Consider the following 25,841-nt stretch of genomic DNA (forward strand, 5'->3'; position numbering starts at 1 on the left):
AGATGTGATTTCTGAGATGTTGCCCATAAAACTAGTCACTGACTGCTTTTTGTGCATGTCTATTTGTGAGTGAATCATCCAAGGCATAGTAAATTTATAGACTTGTGAACTCAGAGGTCTGTTAAGTTTCTCATGACTATTTTGAATAAATTAGATTTTAAACATGATTAGATAGATCAAATGAAATATAAACCACAGGATAATAAAACAAAAATTCTAATTGGCTTCAGTGTAACTTCTACCTAGCAGCTATCCTGTGCTGGTATTGAGCCATATACACACTTACTCAGCTTCATAAGAAAACTTTTCAAAGTTGTCAGACTTTTTCCTAAAAGGATAGAACAAAGGTAAAATGCTATTAATAAAAATGTCTTTCATCTTAGTAACTACATCATTAAAAAACACTGAGCCTCCCAAAAGAAATGAATGTTTTTAGAAATGTGATTTATCTTGTAATTTCTAATTACTGTTACATGAGAGCTCTGCAAAAATTGATTACAAATTATTGTTAACAATTTTCTACTTGAGACTGGTTTTAGTTACGTCACATTCAACTTGTAATTTTCACTGTGTTTGCCTGAGACATATAATCTTTTTTAGCAAGAAAAAAACCCTGTTTGAATGGCTCACCAAATTGCCAGTAACATGGGAGTTAAAGTCTTGTAAAAAAGGTTTAAGACATTGACTAAGCTGATTTTTCTTACACTTTTTTTTATTGTTTTACTGACTTAGTTGTTTATGGGGCAATAACTCAAATAATTATTTTTTTCAATAAAACTATTGAGTAACAAACCTAAGCTTTTGCATGGTAGCTCCATGCAGTCCTGGGTGGTTGTAGGAGTGTTTCACAGGTGTCAGCCACACAAGAGTGGAAACCACAGAAAATGGTAGGGCAGGCAGGCAGCTGGAGCTGAACTTTGGGTATTTCTCTGCTGTCATTTACACCTCTAAACAAGTAACAAGAAAGGACGTACACTGTCCAGAATGGCACGCAGGATGCTGTTTCAGGACAGAACCAGTACAGTGGATGCAATGACATTTCCATGGCAATATAAATTCTGTGTGGTATTTTTGACTTTGCCTTGTCTGGTAGTTTGTATTGCATGATCTGTCACAATACCTTTTCTGAAAACACAGTGTTCACTACTGATGGAGTACTTCATACATATGGTGCTATTTCAGGGAAGAGCAATGCTGTAATTAAGGGGTTTGGTGCATTCTTAATTGTAGCTGCAGGACACAAAGCAAAAAATATTCTGCCATTTTGTGTCAGCTTTTCAATGGTTGAAAGTGATATGTAAGTGGAAAACAATGACATACAGTAACACTAACCTTATAAATAATATCAGGATACAAAAACTAAAGATAATTCATATTTATAACTATCTGATAAATACATTTGCAGAGGGACTATGCTGTGCTTTTGTTTGGAATTTTGAATTAGAAGGAATCAGACTGAATGAGGGAATGTTTGTGCCTGTGACTACTAGTTGGAAATGAAGAAGTCATAAAATAAGTTAGTATGAGTTTTATAAAATAATTTTAGTATAAACGTGGTAGTTTAGTACTGGATAAGAGCCAGGAGAAGTTATGATAACAGCAGAGCCTTCTCCATTTCCAAACCAGACAGCAGGAATTTGTTTTCAATTTCCTTCTTATGGCACTTTTACATAAGAGATGTTGACAGTAAGTCTGTCATATTTTTACACTGTGACCACATGCAGTCCCAGTGTGAAACACATAACACATCTATTGCTGGAGAAGACACTTTGATTTCCATTTATGCAGCTGATGATTTCTTCTGAGCTTGCAGATGCCTGCATGAGAAATAGATGCTAAGAGGGAATAATAATTAATTTGAGATGAAGATGGAGTTCACTTTCATGCTTGGGCTTGGGTTTTTGAGGGGAAGGCGTAGCTAAGAGGTCTAATTCCCTTTCCAAGCCCTTCTCCTCAAAAGCTTCCCAGATCAAGCTTCCCTGCCATACTGCCACAAATGTGTATGCCCAGGGAAGAGCTTCAGGTTTCCTGGCCCATGCAACTTCACCCACCAGATCTGGGAGCATGGAGAAGATCCAAGTATTGTAATGCATCTGCACCTTCACTGGCAGCCTGTCTTCCTGAGAACATGATATGGGGACATAGCTCTGCAGTATGACATAAAATGGGATGTGGTCCCTTCATCTGATTGGTCTGGAAGGCAAATTTGCTCCCATGCTGGGGATTGTTTCCTCAATAGGCACAAGAGTGAAAGAGGTAATAAATGTAGTGCTACTACACCAAATTCAGAAGTACTGTCACTATACCAAATCCCTCTGAGAATGGCTGAGTAGCCAATGTAGAAGAGCTTCTTCAGCTCAGTTCCATGCACAGTAAAACTCTTTTTGTATACTTCTGTTTTCTCATGCTATTGAAGGAAGTAATACAGCCTAGCACAACACATTACTGAAAAAATAAACTCACTTTTTTATGGTGCAAAATTAGCAGCACACCAGCAGGCATCACAAATTGGAAGGTGAGGTTTACCCCAAAACAACAGAAAAAAATTAACAAGTTAGTTAGGGCTGCCATACAGTCTCCTTTGACTGGGCACGTCCCCTGTGGCTGCTGCCTTTTCCCCTTCTAGGCACAATTTGGTTGGTGTTATGTTCCTCTGCAGTGTTGGAAGCCTCACCCAAAACTGCAGCTGCAAGTGTGGCTCTCTAGGAGAGCAAGCGCAGGTGCAGTGGGTGATGCACCAGCCAAGGAGCAGGGTGCCAGCAGAGAGCCCGGGGCTGATAAGCAAAGTTGGGCATCTGGGTGAGTACTAAACCCAGCCCCTCTTACAAGGGAGTTTTGAAGGCAATGGAAAGAGGGTTAAGGCAGGGTGGAAATGTCACAGTATATAATTTTGTTTAGCATGAATTAATCAAGATGATATTTCTTTTTATATAGCTTTTCTGAATGAGTCCAGCTCTGGGGTGGAAAGGCTGTGATGAATGAGAGGCTGGGAAGAAGGAAGAGGTGAGGATGGATGGGGATTAGTATTAAGATGCTGTTTACAACTTCCTCCTGTGCTGGATGAGGTCACCTTTATGTACAGGTTGGGATGAGGATGAACTGCCAAAAAACATTACTCTTCTAGGTAGTTTTTTTCTCTTTCTCTTTTTATTTTGTTTGTCTGTTTTGTTTTTGGTTTTGTGTTTTTTGTTTGTTTGTTTGTTTGTTTGTTTTTTCTTTTTTTCCTATCTGAAATATGGATTCCCTCTTTAGTCTGTGATCCAAAGACCTGGGTTGGAAAATCAGATTCCTGGCGTTTTGCATAAAGTCTCAAATCAAGATTCAGTAAAGTCACATGCTGAGTGAATAGCTGCCTAGAATTAGTTTTCTAAAGGTACCTTAATCATTCACTAGGATATAACCTAAGTGCAGTCATTTCACCAGCAGTATGCAAGCTGATATATGGTGGCTGGAAGCCAGATTCCTACTTTTGCCCACACCATGCCAAGCAAACAAGGGGGCTGACAGCTCCGAGGAATCCCAGGCAGGTTTGGGACCTTGTTTCTGGTTCCTGTAATTTCTTGTACAGCACAAAATGCAGGAGTAGCCAAAACAGAACCTGCATTTCTGGCCCAGCACACATGAGAATCTCCTGAATGGGATGGGACAAGGTGCAGGGCTGAGGAGAGGCAGGGTTGCAGGTGTGTGAGCATGCAGCATTTGGAACTGAGTGGAGACAAGACCTCTCCCACATGTGGGCACGACTCAAAATTGAATTGGGAGCCATCCACGCCACTAATGCCAAAGCAGTGTAGCTGTTGTGAGTGGTACACATGCAGATATGAGCAGCTTATTTCTGATTTTGAGTACAGACACTGCAGAAACCAAACATTTTTCTCTCCAAGTGTACTTTATTTTCTTAACACTGTTGTTGTATGGGTAAAACATTCATATCCATGTTTCAAATACAGAGCAGTGCTCAGAGAAAATGGGGCCCAGAATCCCTGGGGGTAGCTAGGGAATTTGGAGTGCGACCATCTAAGTGCCTGACGTGAGGTGGGAACATTGTGGTGGGGCAGGTAGCGTACCTGCCTTCGGGGCTGTGCAACAACTACTTGTACTAGTGTGCACTGGAGGCAGAGAGGAAATATAACTGAAGCCTGCACTGAACTTTATTTTTTCTTTCATATAAAACATAAAGTGGATTAATTGTTTTTAACGTACTGGTACACTAAGTTGTGATGGGGGCTGTCAAGCAGCATTGTAAAGTGTTTCCACTGTACATGCAAAGCAGGCAAATTTTTCCTCATGCAGGGAAATCTTTGGAAGAAATTTTGAAGGAAACAATTTCTGCCAGGATTTACTCACAGAGTTTTACCTTACACATCTATGTCTTTTGGGTGATTCATCTTGTTTCCTTTCAGTATGTGAATCCATAGGATTTTCTAGGTTTATGCACTCTAACTCATGTCAATGGATTAGCTGTATCATGAAATAACTGTAATGCAGGTAAAAATTATATAGCAGTGTTCATGTAGTGCTGTGTGGACTTGCAGTTCAGGCAGCTCAAGTTCAGATATTACTATACTGCACAGTTAATAGCATGAAGTTCTTCCTCTTTTTCTTTTCCTGCAATTACCCTGAATATATGAGAGGTTTTCATATACAGATCCCCCAGCATCTCTCTACAGCACCTCTGGTACTTTCAATAGCCCCTGGGATGCCCCCCACAGCTAGAAGTAGAGAGAGGGGCCAACAGAGAAGAATAATCTGAGTCCTCTGCAGTGTCGTCTGACACCCCCTGAGGCTGAACATTTCCTCTGCACTGGGATTTCAAAGAAAGCCTGAGGCTGCATTTCTTTAAGCAGTTGAGCTGCTCTAGCAGCCTGCTGCCTCTGAAAGGGGTGCTTTTATTCCCCATCCCCTTAATTTTGTGGCTGGCCCTTCCATCCATTAATTTATTTGGCTCATTACCCAAGAAGATAGCCACCCACATTCTTTTTCCTAATTATTTTTCCTCTGGGCTAATAAACTCTGTGTGCTAATGGAGATGGAAGATAGCACCAGCGCTGGGATGGGTGGTGAGGAACACAGCCAAGGATGTCCAAATGGACTCCTTGGCAGGGGTAATCTGGGGAGCAGCTCAGCCCCTGTGGTGGGATCGCACCCATCTGATGCTGTTTGGAGCACAGCCCGGCTGCCTCTGGAGGAACATCTACTTCTCTGGCATTGGTGCAGGCTCTTGGCAGACTCCAGGGTGAGCCAGCCATGGACCTTAACTGAACAGGCAATTTAATACCACAGAAAAGACAAAAAGCTTTTTTCCAGTCTTCATATCCTAGCCAGCTAGCTGTGGGGCTGGAAAAGAGCCAGGCCAATACCAGGGAGCAGGCAAGAAAAACAACCAGGTCCAGTGCTGTCTTCAAGAAGACTGAACAACCACCTCACCTGTAGCTTCCCCCAGTCTTGTTTCCCAAGGGAAACCTACAACAGATTTTCAAAAGATGAGCCTAAAAACTGAAATACCTAATTCTGCAGATTCTAACAACTGTGAATTCATTTTATGCATTTCACAGAGCAATGAAATGTGCTCCCCACAGACTTCAGAGTACCACAGGTGCTCTCACCACATTGCTTCTCCCCTTGTCAGTTGGCCCTGCTTCCCCCTCCAGTATGAAGTATGGGGCTGACTGAGTAAGGGCTGAAGGATAAAATTTGTTGAAGATCAGCTGTCCCCACCCAGGCTGCCCTGGAGCTTTGCTCAGGGCTAGAGAGGAGACTGCAGAAATGTGGCCTTTCTCTTGTCAGCATATTGCTTGATCTATTGGGAGCGATGCCTCTTCAACAAACTTTATCTTTGTGTGTGTAATTAGTTATGCAATGTTCAAAGAAGAGCCTTGGATGATGCAGAAAGCTGAGTTTGCTAATGAGAGCGGGTCTAATTGCAGAGCAAATACGTGATTGTGCTAGGGAGCCAGATCTGAGCACAGCCTCTTGGGGCACAGTTGGCAAGGATGGGTACTCTCTTAGCATGACTGGGTCAGGACCTTTATTGGTGCAGGTATGCTGTTTGGCCACCAACTTTAGAAGAAAACAGCTTTATTTTTATTTCTTAATTTGATGAATACACTAGCCTGAGGGTGGAGCTGTGTTTGGATCTTGGGCTTGCTACTATCAGTTGTGCAGCGTTAGGCTGTAAACAGGCCTAATTTTCTGAAGACATTTTTGCAGGTGCAAAACCTCCCTAAGGGCAGATGTGTACGTGACTCTTCCCCAGCATGCAATTATGGGGTGGAGGGTTAATTTATGCAGCCAGAAGGAGGGTTCTATTCCATGTATCATATTTAGAATAGATAGATACCAGCTATCATTTTAAATGTTGGTGATGCAACAAGAAGCTTGTTGTTTATGTCTGATTGTAGGAATGACAAGTGTGTGCAACCATTCATAAGCTGCTTCCATGGGCAGAGTTTCATTAACAAACACAGGCAGTCAAATATTGAGTAAGTATCTTCCACCTTCTTCCCCATCCATCTCTCAAATTAGGAGTCACTTAAAAAGTGTTTATTAAAAAGTAGCACTGGGTTCTTATCTCAATTGCCTTCTGATTTTTGAATCAACATTTTCACACTTCAAACTACACTGCTTTCCTAAATGAACATGGTAACTGTGACTCAAAGAGCTGAGATTTTAAAAAGTAGTATAAGTATTTCCAAGAAAAAGAACCATCCCCACTGGCTTCTACCTTATAAATAGTCTAGCAGGTCTCAGGGATCTTGTTTCCTTACTACCACCTCATCCCAATGCTGTGTGTCTGGGCTTAGAGCAGTTACAACTCTTCATCCCAGCAGTAGTGACAGTGTGGCCTCATGTCCCATGTCCAAGAATAAACAGCCACCTGAGCTCTTTCCCACATGCAGCCAAAAGAGCTGTCTGATGCTGATGAGAGGATCTTGTAGATGGTATTTGCAGGCACAGACACCATTTGACATCTGGAAGCAGAAGGTCTTAGTCCTCAGGTGGGATAGAGCCAAGGGGATGAGTTGAGCGGGAGAGAAATGCCTGATTACAGATGAATGTTCCTCAAAGTGCAGAAAATATGGTAGGATTAAGCCATAGGTGAAGGGTTCAGGAAAGAGCTGTAATGGAGGAGACTGGTGGAACAATGTGGTAACTTTATTATTGCATTTTCCCTCTGGGACACATAATTAACACACCTTGAGAGTTACACATGGTATTCTGTGCCAGCGTGGTGCTGAATCTCATGACCTGAGCTGCCACATCATCCAAAAGCTCTTCTAACTCAAGAGGACTCTCCAGGAAGGGGACACCAGGAAGCCCCAGGGTCCTACCTGCTCCTGCATAGGTGTCCCCAAGGCCAGAGGTGATTTTCCTGCTGGGCTCAGAGTGTGTCTCAGGGGAGGGCACTTAGCTGATGCTAGTTGCAGGGGGTGTGCTTGCTCTCAGCCCACCTTTGAAATGATATTTCCGATGCCCTGGGCCTGCTGCAGCTGGTGCAGGTGCTGTGAGGAAACCTGCAGGCTGTGGTGTCCTATGCTGAATCTGTCCCAGCCCTGAGCTCTTCAAGGCACAGAGAGGGCAGGAGGGAGACAACCACCCTCAGAAGAGGTTGCCCTGGGGTCACAGTGGTATCCCCTCCTCCTGCCTGCTGATGCCTCATGGGAGGCACACGCCATGGCTGTGATGTTAGGCAGGAGTAGCCACTGTGATGTGTAGTGCCACAGAAGAGGGGTGACCCACTAGTGAGGCTATGGGAGCAGAAACCTTACTGAGCTGGCACCACCCTGGCTGAACCACTGCCTGTCCCCTGGGCATGGCACTACAGGGGCTGGGGACCACTACTGGCCCTGTCACAAGGTTTGGGACCATGTAGTACAGGCAGCCCCTTGAAGAGGGCTGACACAGTTGTCACCCTGGAGGCAGGAAGGGCAAGGAGGGCAACCTCTCAGGGCCCTTTGGCTGCTGGAACGTCAGGGAGAGATGGCAGTGCCAGGGGTAGCAGGTCTGTTCCATCCTTGTTCCCGCTGAGGGCTCAAAAGAGGCCCGTGGAGCTGAGGGGAGCAAGGATGACGGGGGCATCAGGTGGGGTGAGGATGGGCGTTGTGTCTGATGTGGTCTCTTCAGCCTCGCTTTCCATGTCCTCCAAGCTCTCGCTGACAGAGGGGATGATCTGCACCACCTTCTCCTGGAAGTGCACTTGCTTGCGTGGGGCTGGAGGGACTTCTGGTTGGACAGGAGCTACTGGTGCCAGGCTCCTGTCTTTGCTGCCCTTCAGGATACTTTTCATGTGGCCCAGCAGCGAGTGGTGCTGCTCCCTCTGGGCTCCGTGGAAGGTATAGGTCTGCTCAGTGTCACCAGCAGTGGTTGGGGCTGCCAAGGTGGCTGAAGGGTCCACGTACTGGCCCGCTGGGGGATGTATCTCTTTGTGCTCTGGGGTCTTCCTCCTCTTGCTCAGCAGGAAGTAGGCCAGGGCGGTGAGCACCAGCATGGACCCTGGGGAGAAGGTCATGTTGGCTGAGGGCTGGGGCAAGGTGAAGAGCTTGCCAAGCAGTCCTTGGTCTAGCTAGCTCAGCACCATCTGCAACCAGTCCAGCACCCCGCATATCCCCACCCTCTCCCGGCCCTTGACCGACCATGCTCCTATTTCATCTGCACTACCTCCCACCCCAGCACGGGCTTCTCACCAGGGATGGTGACATGCCAGACGAGGACGGGATGCAGGAAGCAAGCCACTGAGAGCAGCGTGTACCCCAGGAATTTCTGGAAGCTTCCTGGGCGTCTAGCTCGCTTCCAGCAGGCCTGTGAGAGGGAGTCAGGCTCGTATCTGGGGAGAGAGGCAGAGGTCCTTGTGGGATGGGGCACCAAGCACATGGAAAGAAGATTTGGGCCTAAGCATCACCCATCTAGATGTGCAGATGCTCACTCTGGTTTTCCAGGAAACCAGTGTTTTGTTCAGGGACTGTAAGCAAAGCCTGAGCCTCTCACATGGGGAGAAGAGGCCAGGGGCTACATCTGCCAGTGGTCAGCATCTCAGGCCATCTTTCCTAGGTGAGTTTGCCTACTTGGCCACTAGTTGAGTGCCTGTTAGCTGGAGTAAGGTGCTGCCTCTAAGCTGTCAGGGCTTTTGAATTTATGCTAAAAGACAGCAGAAGTGCTCAGACTCTGAGAAGTACATAAGGATTTTCAACATTTTAACTTAAATTTCTGCAGTGTCTCTGGAGGGAAGCTGCAGCTCACCCTGGGGATCTGGATCTTTCCTCAACCCCAGTCCCTTGTAGTGTTTCGTACTGTGTGTTAAGCAGATGCTGCAGACCAGGGTTTGTTGTGCTCAGCAAATTATAGCACAAACTTGGGTTAAAACATAGGTTTAATTGTCTGTGGACATGGCCTCAGTTACCTCTGTCCTGCCTGAGTCCATTTGCCATGGCATTAGGGGCAGGACTTTTGGTCTGGTGCTTGCAGCTCAGCTAGGTCTGCTGTTGCCTGTAAGGAGCAAGTTGCCTTAGGGAGGTCCTACCAAGGCTGGAGAAGACAGGACAGGGTCTACTTACGTGAAGCACATCTCCAGGAACAAACTGATAAAGAAGAAGCCTTCACAGACAGTAACTGCAACCCCTGAAAAACTGAAAGGTGGAGCTGTCAGGGAGGCAGGGCTGGGCTTGAGTATGCTCTCCAGGTCTCAGAAGGGGCATAGAGAGCCAGGATTTACTATCCAGTTCACAACAGAGTCTGTGTGCTTGGGGCTGAACACCCTCTGCTTGGCTGGTTTGTGGAGGAGAGCTCAAAACCCTTCTGTCCCCAGGGGATAAACTTGAAGTCAGTGTCACCTCTGGCCCACCTGAACAGTAGCATGGGTGATGCAATAGTATCATTTTCTCTATCAGAAATAGCTTACTTTTCTGAAACCTAAATATGGAGATTGGAAATCCCCAAAAGCCTCAGATACTGCTCCCTGCTGCTGTTGCAGTCTAGTCTGGTGCTACATATGGTGGAGAGGTCGAATGTGTCACCCCCTCCAGCTCTGACTTCAAGGGCAAAAATACTCACAGCAGATAGAAAGCCAGGCTTTTGAACTGTCCTCGCTGCAGAGTTTCTACGCCCACACCAATCAGCACTAGAAAGAGAAGGTAGGAAAGATGCTGACTGCAGGGTTGGTTCTGGTCTCTCTGGTGCCCTACCAGCTCCCAGGATCAATGCCCCGATTTCCCCAGGGGCTGGCGAGGCTGCTCCTCCATGCTTTGCAGAACATTAGGACTGCCAGCACCCGTGATTCATGCTCCCTGGGGAGTCAGAGCTGAATGCTGGCCTTGACATACAGCCCAGAAACCCATCCCGGCTGCAACCCTATCATGGCAGCCTTGCCACTGTGTGGGCTAGAAGGAGGTGCTCTGGGGATACCAGCTGGCCTTGGACAGCTGAGGGAGGTTAACAGCAGTGTCCCATGTCCCTTCCAACCTCCTGCCATGCCACTCCATCAGGGCTGCCTCAGGGACTTCCTTCCCACTGCCCCATTCATCTCTGCCCCTCCCATTCTGGGGACCTCACTGCTCAGGTTTCCCAGTGCCTGCCAGTCTTACTCCCCTGCCCTCACTGCTTGCCCAGGCCTGCTGCACCCAACACATGACTGCAGAGCAGCAGCAGGACAGGGGAAATGTGCCAGCTGCCTTCACAAAGGGCCGTAGCCATGGCATCAAGATCCTTTGCTAGCCAAACAGAAAAACATATAATGAGAGCAGGCAGATTAAAACCAGGGAATGAACATCCCCTCAGTGCCCCAGCCAGCACAGCACACTGGGGAGTCAGTTTAAGGGGGATTTAGAGCATTAGCAAGGCTAAAATCTTCCCTGGACTGGCTGTTGGGGGCCAATAGCTTCAGGGGCATGGAAAATTTCCTTCAACATCCTTCAGTTCCCCACAAGCCTATTTCCAAAATGGAGCAGAAACCAGTGCCTTGCACTAGCTGCATCAATTTGGTTGGTACATAACCAGTCAGTCATGGTGCAGAAGTGCCAGCAGCATGTAGCTGAGTGGACCCCAGGTCTCATGTCCAGGGAATTGCTCTAGGCAGTCACTGCACTCCTGTCCACACTTGATATCTCCACATCTCACTGACCAGATGCTGTCCATCCACTGATGATCAGGAAGTTCACCACTGGTCCCGCTCAGTGCATGCTGGCCAAGGCTTGAGGTGCCAGTTGGCTTAATTTCTCTGAGTCCCAGCTGGAGAAGGGTATCAGGAACCCAAATAGGGATGCAGACCAGTGTCCACCAAGCCCACAGGTGGGTCAATGATGAGGGTCTGTGTCTGAGCACACAGCTCTCCCATCTTGGCTGAGAAAAGCCCCACCAGGGTGCTGTGGTCTTGGTTTGGTTCCCCCTGTGCCACCTGCAGCTGATGGCCCCTCTCAGCCAGGGGAGAGCACAGGGCCTATGAGTCACCCTCCTCCATGGAGGCTGCCTCTCCAGCCCTGAACAGAGGCACAGGGAAATCAGTCTCATCAGAGGGCTGTGAAGCTGCATGAGCTGTATAATCCTACATGCAAAGTATTGTCCTTTGCTATCTTGTGACTGAGAACCCTTCTTTACAATCTTCCCTACACATGTGGAGTTCATTCATTCATTCATTCATTCATTTCCTGGGGATGAATGCAGAATTCAATAGCTTGGATGTTATGCTCGAGTCTCTGCTCTGGATGAGGAGGTTTCCTCATTTAACACAGCTTCTGCTTTACCCACAAAGCTCTTTGGATGAAGAATATGCAAGAAGCAAAGGGCTGTTTCTGAGGTGTTTGTTTGGACTAGTTGCTGCCTTGATTTGGATCTTGTCCAAACCATGTGGCTAAAGGCACATGATTAGGAATTAAATGGTTGAAAGCATGAGAATTAAGAAATAAGTAAGGAATCTCTCCTAGATGCAGGAATCACAAGGCCTAAAATCTCTGAACTGCAGAGATGCCCCAAACACTGCAGCAAATCATGGGAGAGTTTTATCACTCTTCACTAACTTGCCGCGAAGCTCTGACGACAGCAGGGCTGTCTGATTTCTCACACACAAGAAACCCTGCAGCCCCACCATTGCAGACAGCCATTACACTCCAGGATCCTTGGGGAACAGGAGGTTTATATTATGAGGGTAACCTTCTGTGTTTGTAAGCAGGTGATGGAGCTGGCCAGGCCTTCTCAGAATCAATTAATGAGGCTGATGCACTCTCCTCTCCCTTTCATTTTTTTTTTTTTTTCTCAAACAAACCCCGTGGGATCTTCTCCTGCATGGTTTCCATTTCATGCAGAAACCTCACACACCTCATCAGGCACTAAACACTGCATCAAGCTGTTTTCTTACTCCATTGAGACACATAGAGGAATAAAACACAGGCACCTCCCATTCTTCACTGGCCTTTTCGTAAAGTTAGGTGATACTGGAAATGCATCAGAGCTATGGAAAAGCACAGAGATTGGAAGTACAGCTGTCTATGCTCTGTGATGCTCAGCAGAGAGACAACTGCACTGCTCATTTCAAGAACTACAGAAAGAGGTGCAGATGTTGCAAAATGATGAAAACAAGCATGAGAGAGAGATTATATTCCACTAAGACACTTCCAAATTGTAAACTACTTTCAATTTTGCTGTTCTAGCTTTAGTTTTCCCATGGCAACAAGCTCGTGTTTTCTCCCATGAAGGCCTCTATGAGTTTTCTTGGAGCTTTAAGAGAGAATATGACCAACATGGGCTCATGTGGGCCTGAGGGGGATAGGGATGGAGTAAGGAAGAGATTTGCATTTGTTGGTTAAAGATGTGTCCCAGCTCCTATCTGTTTCAGTGTCCCCATGATGTGTACTTATCTACTGGGAGTTTGTATAAACTCTGATATTCAAATTGCTGCCCATTATCAGTCATTTAAAGCACATTCCAGAGCACAGCCTTCAGCATCCCAGCTGGGCTTTGGGTGTCCTTGGGGACCTGTGCTCTCTTCAGCTGACATGTGTGCTTTCTACTTTGCCCCTGACTTGAGAAAAGTGACTCACATGTCTGTCTGCAGTTGATAAAGGAAATACAAAGGTAGGAGGGCCTGCTATGACCTACTCTGCAATGTCTGAATCTGAAATTCCTGGGGGTCTGACACAGGAACCACAGGCACAACCTCAAGTCACCTTTCACCAGGAACCTCCGGTTCACTCCTCCAGCCTTTAGTCAAATCAGGCACTTTGATCTCTGTTTTTCTGGTGGGGAAACTGAGGCAGAGAGTGCAGTCTGTCCTGTAACAGTGAGTCAGCAGCAATGTCAGAGTGAACTCCTGAGCCCTCTGCATTAGCAGATTCCCTACATCCTGTCCAGAGATGACCCGTGTGAGAGGGTTATTTACTGCAGTTCAGTCCTTCTGGGTGAGATGTTGTGCCTGAGACAGCCAGATCAAAACATTTGCATTTCATCTGAAACCAAGCACTAGAACGTGTCACCCAAACCCAGAGGATGCTGGTCCCAAGCAGCCCCTGACAGTGGGTGAGAGGATGCATCTAGCCAGGTGGGTGAATTTATGATGTTCGTACTGCAGCTATAACCTGAACTGCTTCCTGAGCCTGCTCCCTGATGGGTTGCTAGTGAGGCAGAGCAGCATGTAGGCTGCAACTGTGCCGTGATGGCTGGGACCTCTCCATCCTGCCCGGCACAGGACATCTCACTGTGCACGGCACAAGGAGCTCCTCCTTCATCTTCACAGAGCAGCTTGGTGGTTTTGTGCAGCCATGAGTATTTTAATTTTCAGTCCCATTCACATCTTGTCTGTTCCCATGTCTGTTTTACAAGAATATAATTCAGTTTTCTTTTCCGTTTGTGCTTTAGATTGTCCTCTGCCATACTGAGCGCTGGCTCCTCCTTTCTGATGTCTCACTGTGTCCCCCCACATAATTTGTAAAGAGCCTGTCCAGGTACCTAGCACTCTCCCTCCCTGGGTCCCAAAGCAAAAGTGAGCAAGTTTCCTTGCCCCTCTCACAAGATTGGGCAGTGGCTGCTCCTAGCTAAAGGCAGGGAGACAGCCCAGGGGTCTCAACACCCACTCAGTGACTTTTAGTGCCAAAGAAAAAAGAGAGCTCACTCTTACCTGCTGCAGTGGAGATACCCAGCAATCGGCAGGTGCACTCCAGGGCACTCCAAAATACCTTGTGCCACATGGTGAAGAGATGGAGACTGTGGTGCCGACCAGACAGAACCTCCTCTTCAGGGCTCCCACCTCACACGTAGCCCAGCAGCTCCCAGCTGCAGGCAGAGCCTCCCGCACTCTGGACCAAGTGACCTTCCTGAAGGAAAGGGCAGTGCTGCGGGACTGGCCACCTCCACCGGGGCCTCCCAGGGGAGGGTGGTCGGAGAAAGAGCTGTCACCACAGGGAACCGGTCAGCACTGCTTCCTGCTGATCCTGTGGAGCTGTAGAGACTTGGCCTTTTCCTGCTTGCTTGCCGCTTGCTCCCGTTGCCGGCCCAGTGATGATTAATGATTGGTAAGGGGGGGTGTGCGTGGCTTTAGGAGCATTTGCACCTCGGGTGCATGGCCTTTCCTGCTGCTGAGGAGGAGGCTCTGGAAGCCCAAGCTGATTAAATGCATGTGAAGTCATTAGTGCTGTGCAGCTTCCAGCAGGTTAACCATTTGTGAGGATGGAGATGTTTGCTCTTGGCGAGAGAGCGGCACGTTTCTGGTAAGTTGTGAGGCTCCCAGAGCACCCCAGCACTGCTGCCTCCTGCAGCTGAGCCCCCTGCCACTGCTGCTGCTCACCATGCAGGTTTTGACAGGCTCTGACTAGTGCGGCTTGGGCAGCATCTGGGCTGATGTGGAACCACAGGAACAAGGACATGAGATCTATTCCCAAGGGTCCTACAGACCCAGGCCAATCATAGCAAGGGAGATGTGTATTTCTCTTCTTGGGAACCTCAATGAAATGTGTTTCTGTGTTGTAGTCACTGGAGCCATTTGAATGGCACCAGGGTTGCACAAGTGCCCTGATACCTATAGTGAGGTGCATAAGTACTCTGACCTCTTTGTATCGGATTTGGTAGGCAGCTTGAGGGTCCTTTGCTTGTCTGTGCAGGACATACCACCCCTGGAGAGAGCCAGCCCTAGGTATGTCTGAAGGCCAAGATGGGACAGTGATGGCCTGCTCTGGACCCCAGCCCCACATTCCCCTGTTCTTGAACATGGTGCATCTTACTGAGGGTCAATCCCCACGTGCTGTTGCCCAGGGAAAAGGCAGTGTTGGCAGCAGCATCTGATCATTGAAGTCCTGGCAGGAGCGGCATGTGAAAAACAGCACAGTCCCGGCAGGCAGCGCAAATATCTGGTGCCTGCAGGGCAGTAGGTTTACAGGTCGGTGAGCTCACCTTGTGCTGAGGCCAGCATCAGGCAAGTCACTGCAGTCCGTGCCCTTCTCTGTGCTTGCTGTGAAGCCAGCAGCGGTGCAGTCAAGGGGCTGGGTGAATCACGTTCAGCTCACGCACAGGCAGTCCTGTGGGGAGGTGGCAACCAGCAGAGCCCATGTCCAGTGATCCCTTCTCAGCTGCCTGTGACCACAAAGCTGAACCTGGTCAGTATGTGTTGTCCTGATGTGTCCTGGGGGTAGAGACAACTCGGTCCAAGGGCACAGCGATAGCTTTTCTTCCACAGGATCTTGGTCTGTATTTCAGACTGGGATTTTCCGAGAACAGCTAAATACTTGATCTCATGAAATGGGCCTCTAAGTCCTGTAAATAACTGCAGATAGTGCTTTTCCGAACACTTACAAGGTGGTGGGTGACAGGGATTTTGCAGCAGTCAGTGCTGACAAGTTTTGAGGGCAGAACACATTTTCCATGTGAAAAATGTAAAAGCCCACTGGAGAAGGGCTTCCATAGCATCCTGAGAGGCAGTGCTGAATGGTGCAGACCGAAAATATGTCTTTGCCTTGCAGCACTGGCCCCACCTTTGGGTGTTCCTGTTTCCTCTTGTCCTCCCACACCACCCGTGGGTGTTTGAAGGAACTACTGGTTTTCCACAACTGATGACTCAGCAGCGTGTCTAAATTTCCTTTTCAAGACAAATACAAAAGGGGAAACTGAGGCATGCCAGAAGAGAAGGTCACACAAAGGCTGGGGCAGAGCCTGGCCGGGGCATGCCACCACCCTGCCTGCCGTGGCTGGGCACCGCCTGAGTGACCCCCGTGCCCTCTCGTGGTGCATGGCTGCAGGCTCCAGGAGCACCCTCTGCTTCCAGAAATCACCAAACCGGCTGAGGAGCCCTGAGGTTGTGCAAACAGCCTGGATACTTCTTTTCCTTGCTGCTTTGTTTTAACATTGATGTATTGAATTTCAGGTGTTTCTTTACAAACATGAAAGCTAGAAAACTACTTAAAAAGCAAATAGATTAAAGGAAGACATAAGAGTCTTTCAGCATCACTTAAAGTCATGAGTTTAGGCTTGAAGAACAGTAGCAAACACCACAGTGCAATCCTGAGCACCGTCAGCACTCATCCTTCAGTAGCACCCAGAACGTCTCAACACAGCAAGCCACTGCCTCCTCTTGTGGGGGTCCCCATTGCCAAGATGGGCTGCGCAGAGCACTGGGCTGTTGCTCTGGAACTCTTATTATACTGTACTGAGCTCTCACCCAGAAACTAAATGACTTTTTCTAAGTGCCCTTGACATCAATGTTTCCTTTCTGAAGAGAAACAAGCCCCAGGGTTTAAAATAAATGTAAATTTATGGGTGGTGGTGGTGATGGAGGAACAGAGTCTATTTGGGAAAGGCAGATTAATACATTAACAATTTAAACCTCCTGTTTTTCTCCCATGTTCTCTTAGCTATTGCCCAAACTCCATCCTCTGAGTGTGCCCACATCAGCTGTCCTGAGGATTCTTGTCCCCTGACTTGGGAGACCCTTACCCTGGGGTAACCTAAGGTCTCCAATCACTGTTCATTGGTATATTAGTGCTTCTCTCACTCCAGTGCCCAGGAACATGGAGTGAGTAGGACAGGTATGCTCAGACTTGCTTTGTACCAACACTCCTTTAGCAGGTCTTTCCTTCTATTTAGGAATATTTTGGCTAGTGCTCCTAAAAAGCAACCCAACATGAACCTGTTTTTTCTTGGTAGAGAGGTCCCTTCTCATTCTGCCTCTGTTCAAGTGGAGACACGTTCAATAAAACTGTGAGCCATTTGAGTGTGTTTTGGTGTGGTTTTTAGGAATAAGTTTATGCATTTGGAAGAGGAATGAGAACTTATGACCTTAGAGGGGTTTAATAGCCTGTAACCAACACTGCAAAACCTATGCACCAGCACAGCCTGTTCTGGGACTCATAATAGCAGTGATCCCCACTGCACATTAAGCCACTTCTGCACAGAGGCTTGCCATTTGCACTTTGGCTGCCAGCCAGGAGTCACATTTACAGGCTGCTTCCAGTGATATATGGGTTGATTTGAGAGGATTTTATTTCAGTGTTAGGGTTTCATGGTGATGTTAGTCCTCTTCATCTCCTCACACTTTACTCAAGCCATTTTGCTGTGGCACAGCCACCGTGGCCGTTCTTCTGTGACCAAGGCCACAGTGCAGTGTCTGTGCCGAGCAGCTGTCCTTGGAGGGCTGCAGGGCAGAAGCGCGCACCTTGTGCCTCGCCTCTGTGAAATGGTGATGCTGCAAGAGCACTGCAGTGAGAGGAGACTCCCGTCATGGGGCACCACAAGCCATACAGTGGCAGAAGCATATAGGAACATGATTGACTTAATCAGCTATTCTCACACCTTGCCCATCATGTAAAAACAGTTCCCAAACCACTTTGCATAATGCTCTATAATTTTTTTTCTGTTATTTCCCCCCTCCTTTCTCTAAGCCCTCAGCTATAAGCACCATGTCAAGCAGCCTTGCTTGGCAGCCTCAGTCTCCTCTCTGAGCAGCAGAGGTGAGATTCCCTTCCACCACCATTTCCATCTGAGACAGACTGACACCAGTGCTCTCCCTTGGCCATGGAAGCACAGGCAGTCAGCAGACAGCTGCTCGGAGCCTTTGCAGTGGTGCCATGTGCTGCCTCCCTATGCCCTCCTTCCACCAGGTCACCTGTCATGGAGAGGAAACTGATTTTCATGACAGCTGACTAGTGGTAGATGGACCCAGCTGACTGGAAGCACCAATGAATTGCAGCTGTGGGTTCACTGTGCACAGACATCTTGCGGTCAGTAGTAGTTTCACTCTGCCTTGTGTCACCAGTGGTCCACAGATTTTCCAAACCAGTCTGGATAACTGAGAGCATCCTGAGGTGATCTCGGCAGACCTCCCTCCTCTCCTGGGGCAGTGAAAAAACACGGCAGTAGGGTGCCTGAAATCACATAAAGAGCAGAGCTGGAGAGAAAATCTTAAGTGTGCCCCTTCTTTTGCTGTACCCACTGTCATGCCCTCTGCAGTCTTCAAACCTGGGGCAGTGCAGAAAGCCATGCTGGGGATGCCCGGCAGGGGACAGCAGGATCCCACCACTGTACCACCAGCCTGGCTGCTCCCTGCAGAAGGCAAGCTGTAGCCAGTCCTTTGCAAGGCATTGATGAAAGGGGACCATAAAGTTTTACTGTCTGAACAAGAAAAGCATGGTAGACACCACATAGATATGAAGGGGGATGAGGAGAGCCCAGTACTGCAGCGAACATGAATCAATGACTGGCCTGTTTTGCTTTATGCTCTGTGATAAAAGGGTGTCTGGCATGCTGCTGAACAGCCGCCTGCTCCTCTGGGAATTTCCCATCTTGCCAGGAATGGGGTCAAGGCTCAACAGTATACTGTCCTGATTGTCCCCCGTCAGGACATCCAGACCCAGAGGCCTTTGGCAGCACAGACCCAGTGGTCTGAGCCAGGACAGGGGGTGAGCTGGAGGGACTGGTAAAGAGCCTTTGTGCTCACAGCATCTCCTGGGGACCTTCTCACTGCTGGCACGGGTGGAGAGGCACAGTGCTTCTCCTGGGGCCAGGTCTGGCATTTACACAGGCTGTGCCTGCTGACTGGCAATGGCCAGGGGGTGAGCTCTTATCCAGGCGTCTGGAACTAATAAACCTCATCACACTGTGGTGTGGGGATGGTGTGGGGCGGTGCTTGGTGCCGGGATGGTGTGGGGGTGCTTGGTGCCTCTATGGCAAAGGCAGTCTTAAAGAGAAACCGGATTTGGGAACACATTTGATGTACTTGTGGGGATCTCACAGAACTCTACAGCACCTATATCACCCTCCGATGGATGAGGGCCAAGGGTCCAAGTAGACTGTGTCTCTGACTTGCTGGTGACTCCTTCTTTCCCTGTGAAGCATGAAAGCCTCTCCCCTGCCCAACCCTAGGCTAACTCCCATCGCTCAGAAGGGGACCTCCTAGCATGTCAGCATAAGCATTCTATCTCTTATTTGGTCACCTGTTTGACACCAACCTTTGAGGCTTTCAAAAAAGTGACCTCCTGCAGCAGAGTGTGTGGGAGGCTCCTGGCTGCCCATAGCCCAGGGCTCTGCTCTGTTCAGGACAGTGGGGATCAATCCCCATCCCAAGGCCACCCTGCTCACCAATACCAGGCAGGCTGGGCACTGTGTGCTGAGCTTGAGATATTTTACATAGTAAAATTCTTCTTTTACTAGAGAAAATTTTACATAGAGAGATCTGTGATTGGATGTATGCATGCATATGCGTGTGTATGTATGTATGTATGTATGCACTGAAAATACATGTGTGTTCTTAAACCAAGCTGTAGTAACAAGCATTATCAAAAGTAGATGTATTTACTACGCATCTGATCCCCAGTTCAATAGCAGAGCTTCCAGAGCTTGGTGCCCAGATCCCAGAACCATGTGATTATGCAAGACTCTCCATGAAAACATATTTCTAGCCCACAAAATTGCAGAGAAAATAGAGACTCAAAACGAAAAAAAAAAAAAAAAATCACAAGTGGAAAATATCTCTGTTAGCTATTATTAGTAATATTACTTCTAATTGCATGATTTAAAGTCATGATCTTTGGGGGATGACAGTAAAGTTAAACCAGGAATGACTCAGTGGAATGAGGGAGTGGAGATATCAAGAGAGCTGAGACTAAGTTCAAGGCTAAGCCCCAAGGAAATTAATGCCTCCAATCTCTCTGCATCTGAACTGCCTGTGAAATTTCTCTGTTGACAGCAGTGTCAATGGTTAGGAGGACTGAGACAGGAGTGGGACTGGGAATGTAAAGCACTGTGGAGTTGGTAAAGCCCTGACAGAGACAGGAATGCTCCCCCAAATTAACAAGGGGGTGGGGATGCCAACCAGTGTGATGCACGAGCCTCCTGTCCAGGGAGCTGTCTGCTCCTGCCATCAGGGATGTGCCCGGTGCACCAAGCGGTAGGCTGCTCTGTGTTGCAGGCCATGTCACAGGCACGAGCCCTCTCCAGTGGGACTGTCTCCACCGTGCAGAGGGGCAACACAGCAAAGGAGCTGGTCACCAGGGTCCGCTCAGTCCTTGCCTCCGCTGAGAGGGAGTGGGGCAAAGAGGAAACCTCAGTGTGATGGGGTTGCTGTGGCATGCTCAGGGCAGAGAGACCTCAGTGCTGGGTTTGGTGTTGGTGACTCAGAAGCCTCCTCCTTCTTGTTTGGGAATTTCTGGCCTTCAGAAGCCTGATATTGACTCTCAGGTGGATGACAAGAAATCTTGACTCGGCATGTAAAGGGTGAAGGGAGACATGATGGGAGCTGCGTGTGTGATCCTGAGGCATGGCTACGCCCTGCACAAGTCCCTGTGTGCCTGCTGCCCATCAGTTCCCATCCCTTCTTACAGTAGTGTGGGCTTGGTCAGACTCCCTTTCTGTGAGCTGCTCCCATATGATGGCTACAGGGACTCCAGATGTGTTCAAAGATGAGCTGACATGTCATGTAGACCATGTTGCTCACACATGCAGTACCCCCCCACCATGCCACCATGAAGCAGTCAGTCTGCTGCAGAACTTGGGAGATACTTGTCATGATGAAGCTGGCATCAGTGCCTCTCAAACGGACTGCCACACTAAAAATAGATCCATCTCCTTTTTCCATAGAATCTACATGTCTGAGCTGAAGTCTAAAACACTCCCAGAGTATGTTGAGTTTGATGTGACAAATCCCTCCTAGCAGGTGATTATGTTGGTTAGTATTGTCTAAGAGGCAGATAGAAGTGATCAGTAAGGCAGACACAGGCAGGCAGAGCAGATGGAAAAGGTTATGTTTAGGATCCCTTACTGCAATATGGACATAGCTTGTGATCTGGATGTGAAGGCCATGGATTTCAGCCCCATGGGAGGATGTCATCTATGTGAGCGCACGTCCACTTTTCCCCCTGGCACTGAGAAATTCCTTACACCACAAGAACTCCCTTGGGACTGGATTGATCAAATAAGGAGATGAATAAGGGCCTTGAAAGACCATAGCATTTTGTTTCTATCAGTGGGCTGTAGTAAAACAAGTCCAGCCGCACATCACAGGTCACAAGAAAGCACAGAGCCCAGGGGTACCAAAGATAACCACACAGCAGCAGTGCAGAGGCAGAGAAATTACCCATTAAATACTACAGAGCAGCCTCAGCCTAATTGTACATAGCTGAACCAATCACATATTCTGTCTGAATCAGCAGTTCAGCTGTTGTTGGGACCCCTGAATAAAGATTGTAGCCTGCTCCCAAAGCCAGCCAATTCCTTCCTCAGTAGCGGCCAGAGGATATGAGCTCTAGGCTGTCGCACTAGGTGTTTGAACTGCTGGCCAAGCTGTTTAAGGCTCCATTTCCCCTCTTCCAACTTCTCCATCCCTTCAGCCCCACCTCTACAAAAACATTGTTAATATGAGCTGTCACACTGGGAGCCAGCAACTCGTAGCAGCAGTGCAGGGGCCACGTGCAGGAGTGAGAGGGTGTTCACAAAGGGTTGCTTTCCCTGGAGAAGCGTGACATGTTGTAGTGTAATGTATATGCAGGCTAACTCTCAGCATTAAGACCCGACAACATGGCCAACAGGAGTGCTATGTCAACATAAAGTAAATGCTCTCAGTTTTTCTATTGCACTGACTCATTTACATTTTGAATGGGGAAACTGATTCAGAGTGATGCCTTGATCCAGACCTTATCACACAGCATGTCAGCAGCACAGCTCACTCAACGATGATGAATCTTACCTTGTCAATGAGCCTGCACATCCCTTGTGAAATCCAATGGTAGATCTGAATCACGAAAGTTACTCAGCTAAACTCTAACCTGAAAAACAAGATTAATTCCCAGGACTCAGAATAAATGTTAAAAATTGTGCTGTGATGATGAAGAGTTAGATCCACCTCTGTGCAGAGTGTGTCTGTGACAAGACTGATATGCCACCTGAACACCACAGAATAAGACTGTTGTTATATTTATTCCTGTACAGAGAGCAACTGCCACCACAGGACAAAATACGGTAGTGTAAAAGGAGCTCACAAAGAGGTCAAATATTCATGTGCAGGCACTTGGTCTGGAGTATATTTCATAAGGATGGATAGAGGAGGAGTATTTTATCAGCGAGCAGGAAGAGGGAGTGCTAGTAACTCTCAGTATAAACAAGCTCTATGCATGAGGTTTAGCCCACTGACATTTATTCATCCATGAAAACCATTTGACTTTTTGCCCTCTTTTCTTGCAAAGGCGACTGGTAACTTCTCCCTGCGTGGGAGCAAACAAGGTGTGCACAGTAGTGATTGATGCACCTGGTGATTGAGAAATACATCAAAGAGCGTTCTTGCTGCATTTTGAGGTCCAGCAAGCAATTTATGGAAGGGTTTATGCAGTTAAATAACCGGAGAGACTTATGCGAAGCAACACAAAACACATGTTTTTGCCTGCAGAGATGTAGAAATGCTTGAGAACTTGCAACCTGTGTAGCTGAGGTTATCTGTGAAAATGTTGCTCTTCAGTAGGATTTATTCTGGGGCTTAATTTCATTTGGCATTGACTCCAAAAGGCTGCAAAGCAAACAAGCACAGCAGGATCCATCACCTCTTTTACTGTGTTGTCTAAAAGGTTTTCAAGTATATAGGTTTAAAACCAGGAGGTTTGGCATGTCACCCCTAGCTAGGCCTGTGAATAGGAAGAGGCTGGAAGGAAGGAGAAGCATCAGCAAAGGAGACAGACCTCCTGGAGATCGAGTCAGATGAGGTTAGACCTCATGCCAACTCTCTGTCCCCCAGTCTAGGCACCAGACACTGAGTCAGAAAAAAGGAGGCTTCCCCTCCAAACCCTGAGACTCTGCCATGGATTGTGTGATTTGGAGGAAGAGGAGGAGGCTGTCCCAGCCTCCTGGGACTAAGCTGGGGTGTAAACTTGAGTGTGTCAAGGTGTCAAGGTGTGAGTCAGTGGTAATGGATGGAAGTTTCTGCCATGTATTATGTTTGTCTGGCTTGGGCATCCCCCATGATTCTGAGTCCCACTGGCTGTGTTGTATCTCACTTTCCACTGAGATCCAGTCCCTGAATCTGGCTTGGGCTCTTCTGTGCCTGCTGAAAAGTAGAAGCAGGCTCAGTGCTGTGTTAGTGTGACAGTGAGTCAGAGCTTGGGTGTGCTCTCTTTGCTGTCCCACCCGGCACGCTCACCCTCTTAGGTGGCCACGTGCCCTGGACCACCTTCCTCCTGTCCCTTTGCACCCATGGGGAGGCACAGAGGACTGTATCAGAGCCAGCAGCTTGATGAAGACCTCTTCAGTCAAGAAAGACTCACTGTGGGGCAGGTAGCAAAGTCACCCTCTAACCTAGCAGAGGGTGTGCACAGTTTGCACACTCAGTCCCACTACACTACATGCAGATCCCAGCACCTCTGCTTGCCTGACAGAGGGTCAAATTCCCTGCTGCCAGGGGACATTGCACCGGAGATGGAGAGACAGCTGTCTGGCAGTCCTCTCCTGAACTGCCCCCTGACCTATTTTGCCAGTCTGAGCTGCCTTCCTTTTTTCTGGAAGGAACAAGGTAGTCACTCAGACAAATGATTCCCAACAGGCCAAGAACAGTCTCCGTATGGTGTGCACCCTGTTCAACACTGATGTACACATATATCAGAAACAGTAAGACTGGAGAAGCCTTTCCCCTTCTGGTTGCATACCATTCATCCATAAAAATTCCTCCCTACACATCCTCCTGTCCCTTGACCCTCTTTCCTCCAGGTCTTCATCTCCTGGTGCTGGAGGCAGATCTTAACAGTGACAGTAACTGGCATTTCCCACCCAAGGTAGAGAAAAATAACAGCTGTTCTAAGAAAAGTTGCGAGTGCTCCCTTTCTTTGTGCAGGAGTGCAGGGCTTGGGATTCGGTTGGCAATCAGCCTTCCCATCTGTGTGAAAGACCCCCTGCCCTCATCTGTGCTGACCACATGGGCCATTTTATTTACATAGCTGGGTCCACACATTTATATTTAGTATGTTTGAGAGGCCACCAAAGACTTAATAAGCTAAAAAAAGAGGATGGAAGAAGATGCATGAAGGTTAGGGAAAGGGGGATATGAGTGAAAACTAAGGAGGCTGGAGGTAACTCCAGGGCTTGCTGGGCTGTGTGGCAATGAATGCTGCTGTCTCCTGCTGTGGGAAAAAGGGCCAGAAATTGAGGTCACCTTTAGATGTGAACTCGGGTCAGATTCAGGCCCTTCTTTAAACATTCAGGGGAAACCACACTTGAATACAACTTCGCTTTGCCCTGCCCAGCAATTGCAAAAACAACTGTTTCATCCACCCAGGCTTATGACTATAAAATGTCTCTCTATATATGATTATATAGAGACATTCTTATATTGATTTTATAATTTTTGGTTATCATGTAAATCTGACCAGAGCCAAGCCTGAGGTTTATAGATGCAGCGCTTTAAGTCAGGCCTCTCCTCATGTGAGCACCCAGGAGATTTGCCACTGTTCCCTCAGTTCAGACCCCCCTAGAAGAAGAAACCATGCAATGACTCTTGGGAGGTGATTATGCATTCCTCTTCCTCCCACATCCCTTGTGTCTGGTATGCATTTGTCTTCTTTTGTTTACTAGAAACACACTGTGGGGCAGCATTTGCTTTTCAGTTGGGAATACTTTTTAACAATGAAACATTAGACAGGACTGTTGCTCAATTGTTGCAGGCATGATGCAGCTGCTGGGCTGCCCTCTCCCCTTGCCAGCACCATCATGAGGGTTGAGGGTGGCAGGGGAAAGATCTGTTCTGCTCATGGGCAACAGGGTTGAGTTTGAGGAACGGCTTCAGACCATGTTTTGGTGACAAATAGGAAGTAACTTGTCTCAGATTTGCCTTTGTCTTCTTCACAGGAATTGTTTGTGTAAAGTTGGTCAAAACAAACATTGAAAATAGTATTTATTATTCAGAAATTCTCAGTTAAGATCAGGTGGGAGGTGGACAGGCTTCAACAGAAGATCTTCTGCGAACATGGTTTTGATGGGCTCGTGCTACATCTCGTGTTATATTTTTAATTCAAAATTGCAGCAAAACCAGAATAAAATCTCCAAAGATGCATGACATTTTCTTACCTCTTTCACCAGCTCTACCTCATGATTTTTCTAATTATACACAGCATTTACAAAAAAAAAAAAAAAAAATCAGATGACTTTCAGCCTGTGGATTTTTAACAAGCTCTTTGCTTGGACTTTCTTCTCTCTGCTGCTGACTATTTGGGAGTTGTCATGAACCAGGTGGCATTGCCTTGTTTCTGGATGGTAACTATTTAGAAAGGAGAAGAATTCTTACTAATTTAAAGAACAGAGTTATAACTTGCTTTGAGGTACAAAGCCTTTGACAAACTGTTCCAATTAAAAAGAAAGCAATGTTTCAGGCACATTGTTATGCAAACAGATCATGTGTTTAAGCATGA

At 47.6% G+C, this 25,841-nt stretch overlaps 1 protein-coding gene across 1 annotated transcript; it reads right to left on the minus strand.

Moving 5' to 3' along the window:
- Nucleotides 1-6,569: 6,569 nt before the first annotated feature.
- TMEM72 (transmembrane protein 72) lies at nucleotides 6,570-14,404 on the minus strand. The gene is made up of 5 exons (XM_009970295.3): nucleotides 14,099-14,404; nucleotides 10,048-10,114; nucleotides 9,552-9,623; nucleotides 8,685-8,824; nucleotides 6,570-8,493 (listed from the first exon to the last, which is right to left on the minus strand). Exons 1-5 carry the CDS (start codon nucleotides 14,166-14,168, stop codon nucleotides 8,033-8,035), a joined length of 810 nt encoding a protein of 269 aa, XP_009968597.3. The 5' UTR covers nucleotides 14,169-14,404; the 3' UTR covers nucleotides 6,570-8,032.
- Between the last annotated feature and the right edge of the window lie 11,437 nt (nucleotides 14,405-25,841).

Source organism: Tyto alba, unplaced genomic scaffold, assembly GCF_018691265.1.
Source record: "Tyto alba isolate M040663 unplaced genomic scaffold, T.alba_DEE_v4.0 Super-Scaffold_1, whole genome shotgun sequence".
Lineage (NCBI taxonomy): Eukaryota > Metazoa > Chordata > Aves > Strigiformes > Tytonidae > Tyto > Tyto alba.

Excerpts from the sequence above, each read along its gene's own strand:
- TMEM72 (XM_009970295.3), bottom strand. The coding sequence starts at position 14,168 with ATGTGGCACAAGGTATTTTGGAGTGCCCTGGAGTGCACCTGCCGATTG. Across the intron at positions 9,624-10,047 it reads AGCCTGGCTTTCTATCTGCT|TTTTTCAGGGGTTGCAGTTA; the intron begins GTGAGTATTTTT and ends TCCACCTTTCAG. Across the intron at positions 8,825-9,551 it reads TTCCTGGAGATGTGCTTCAC|ATACGAGCCTGACTCCCTCT; the intron begins GTAAGTAGACCC and ends CTCTCTCCCCAG.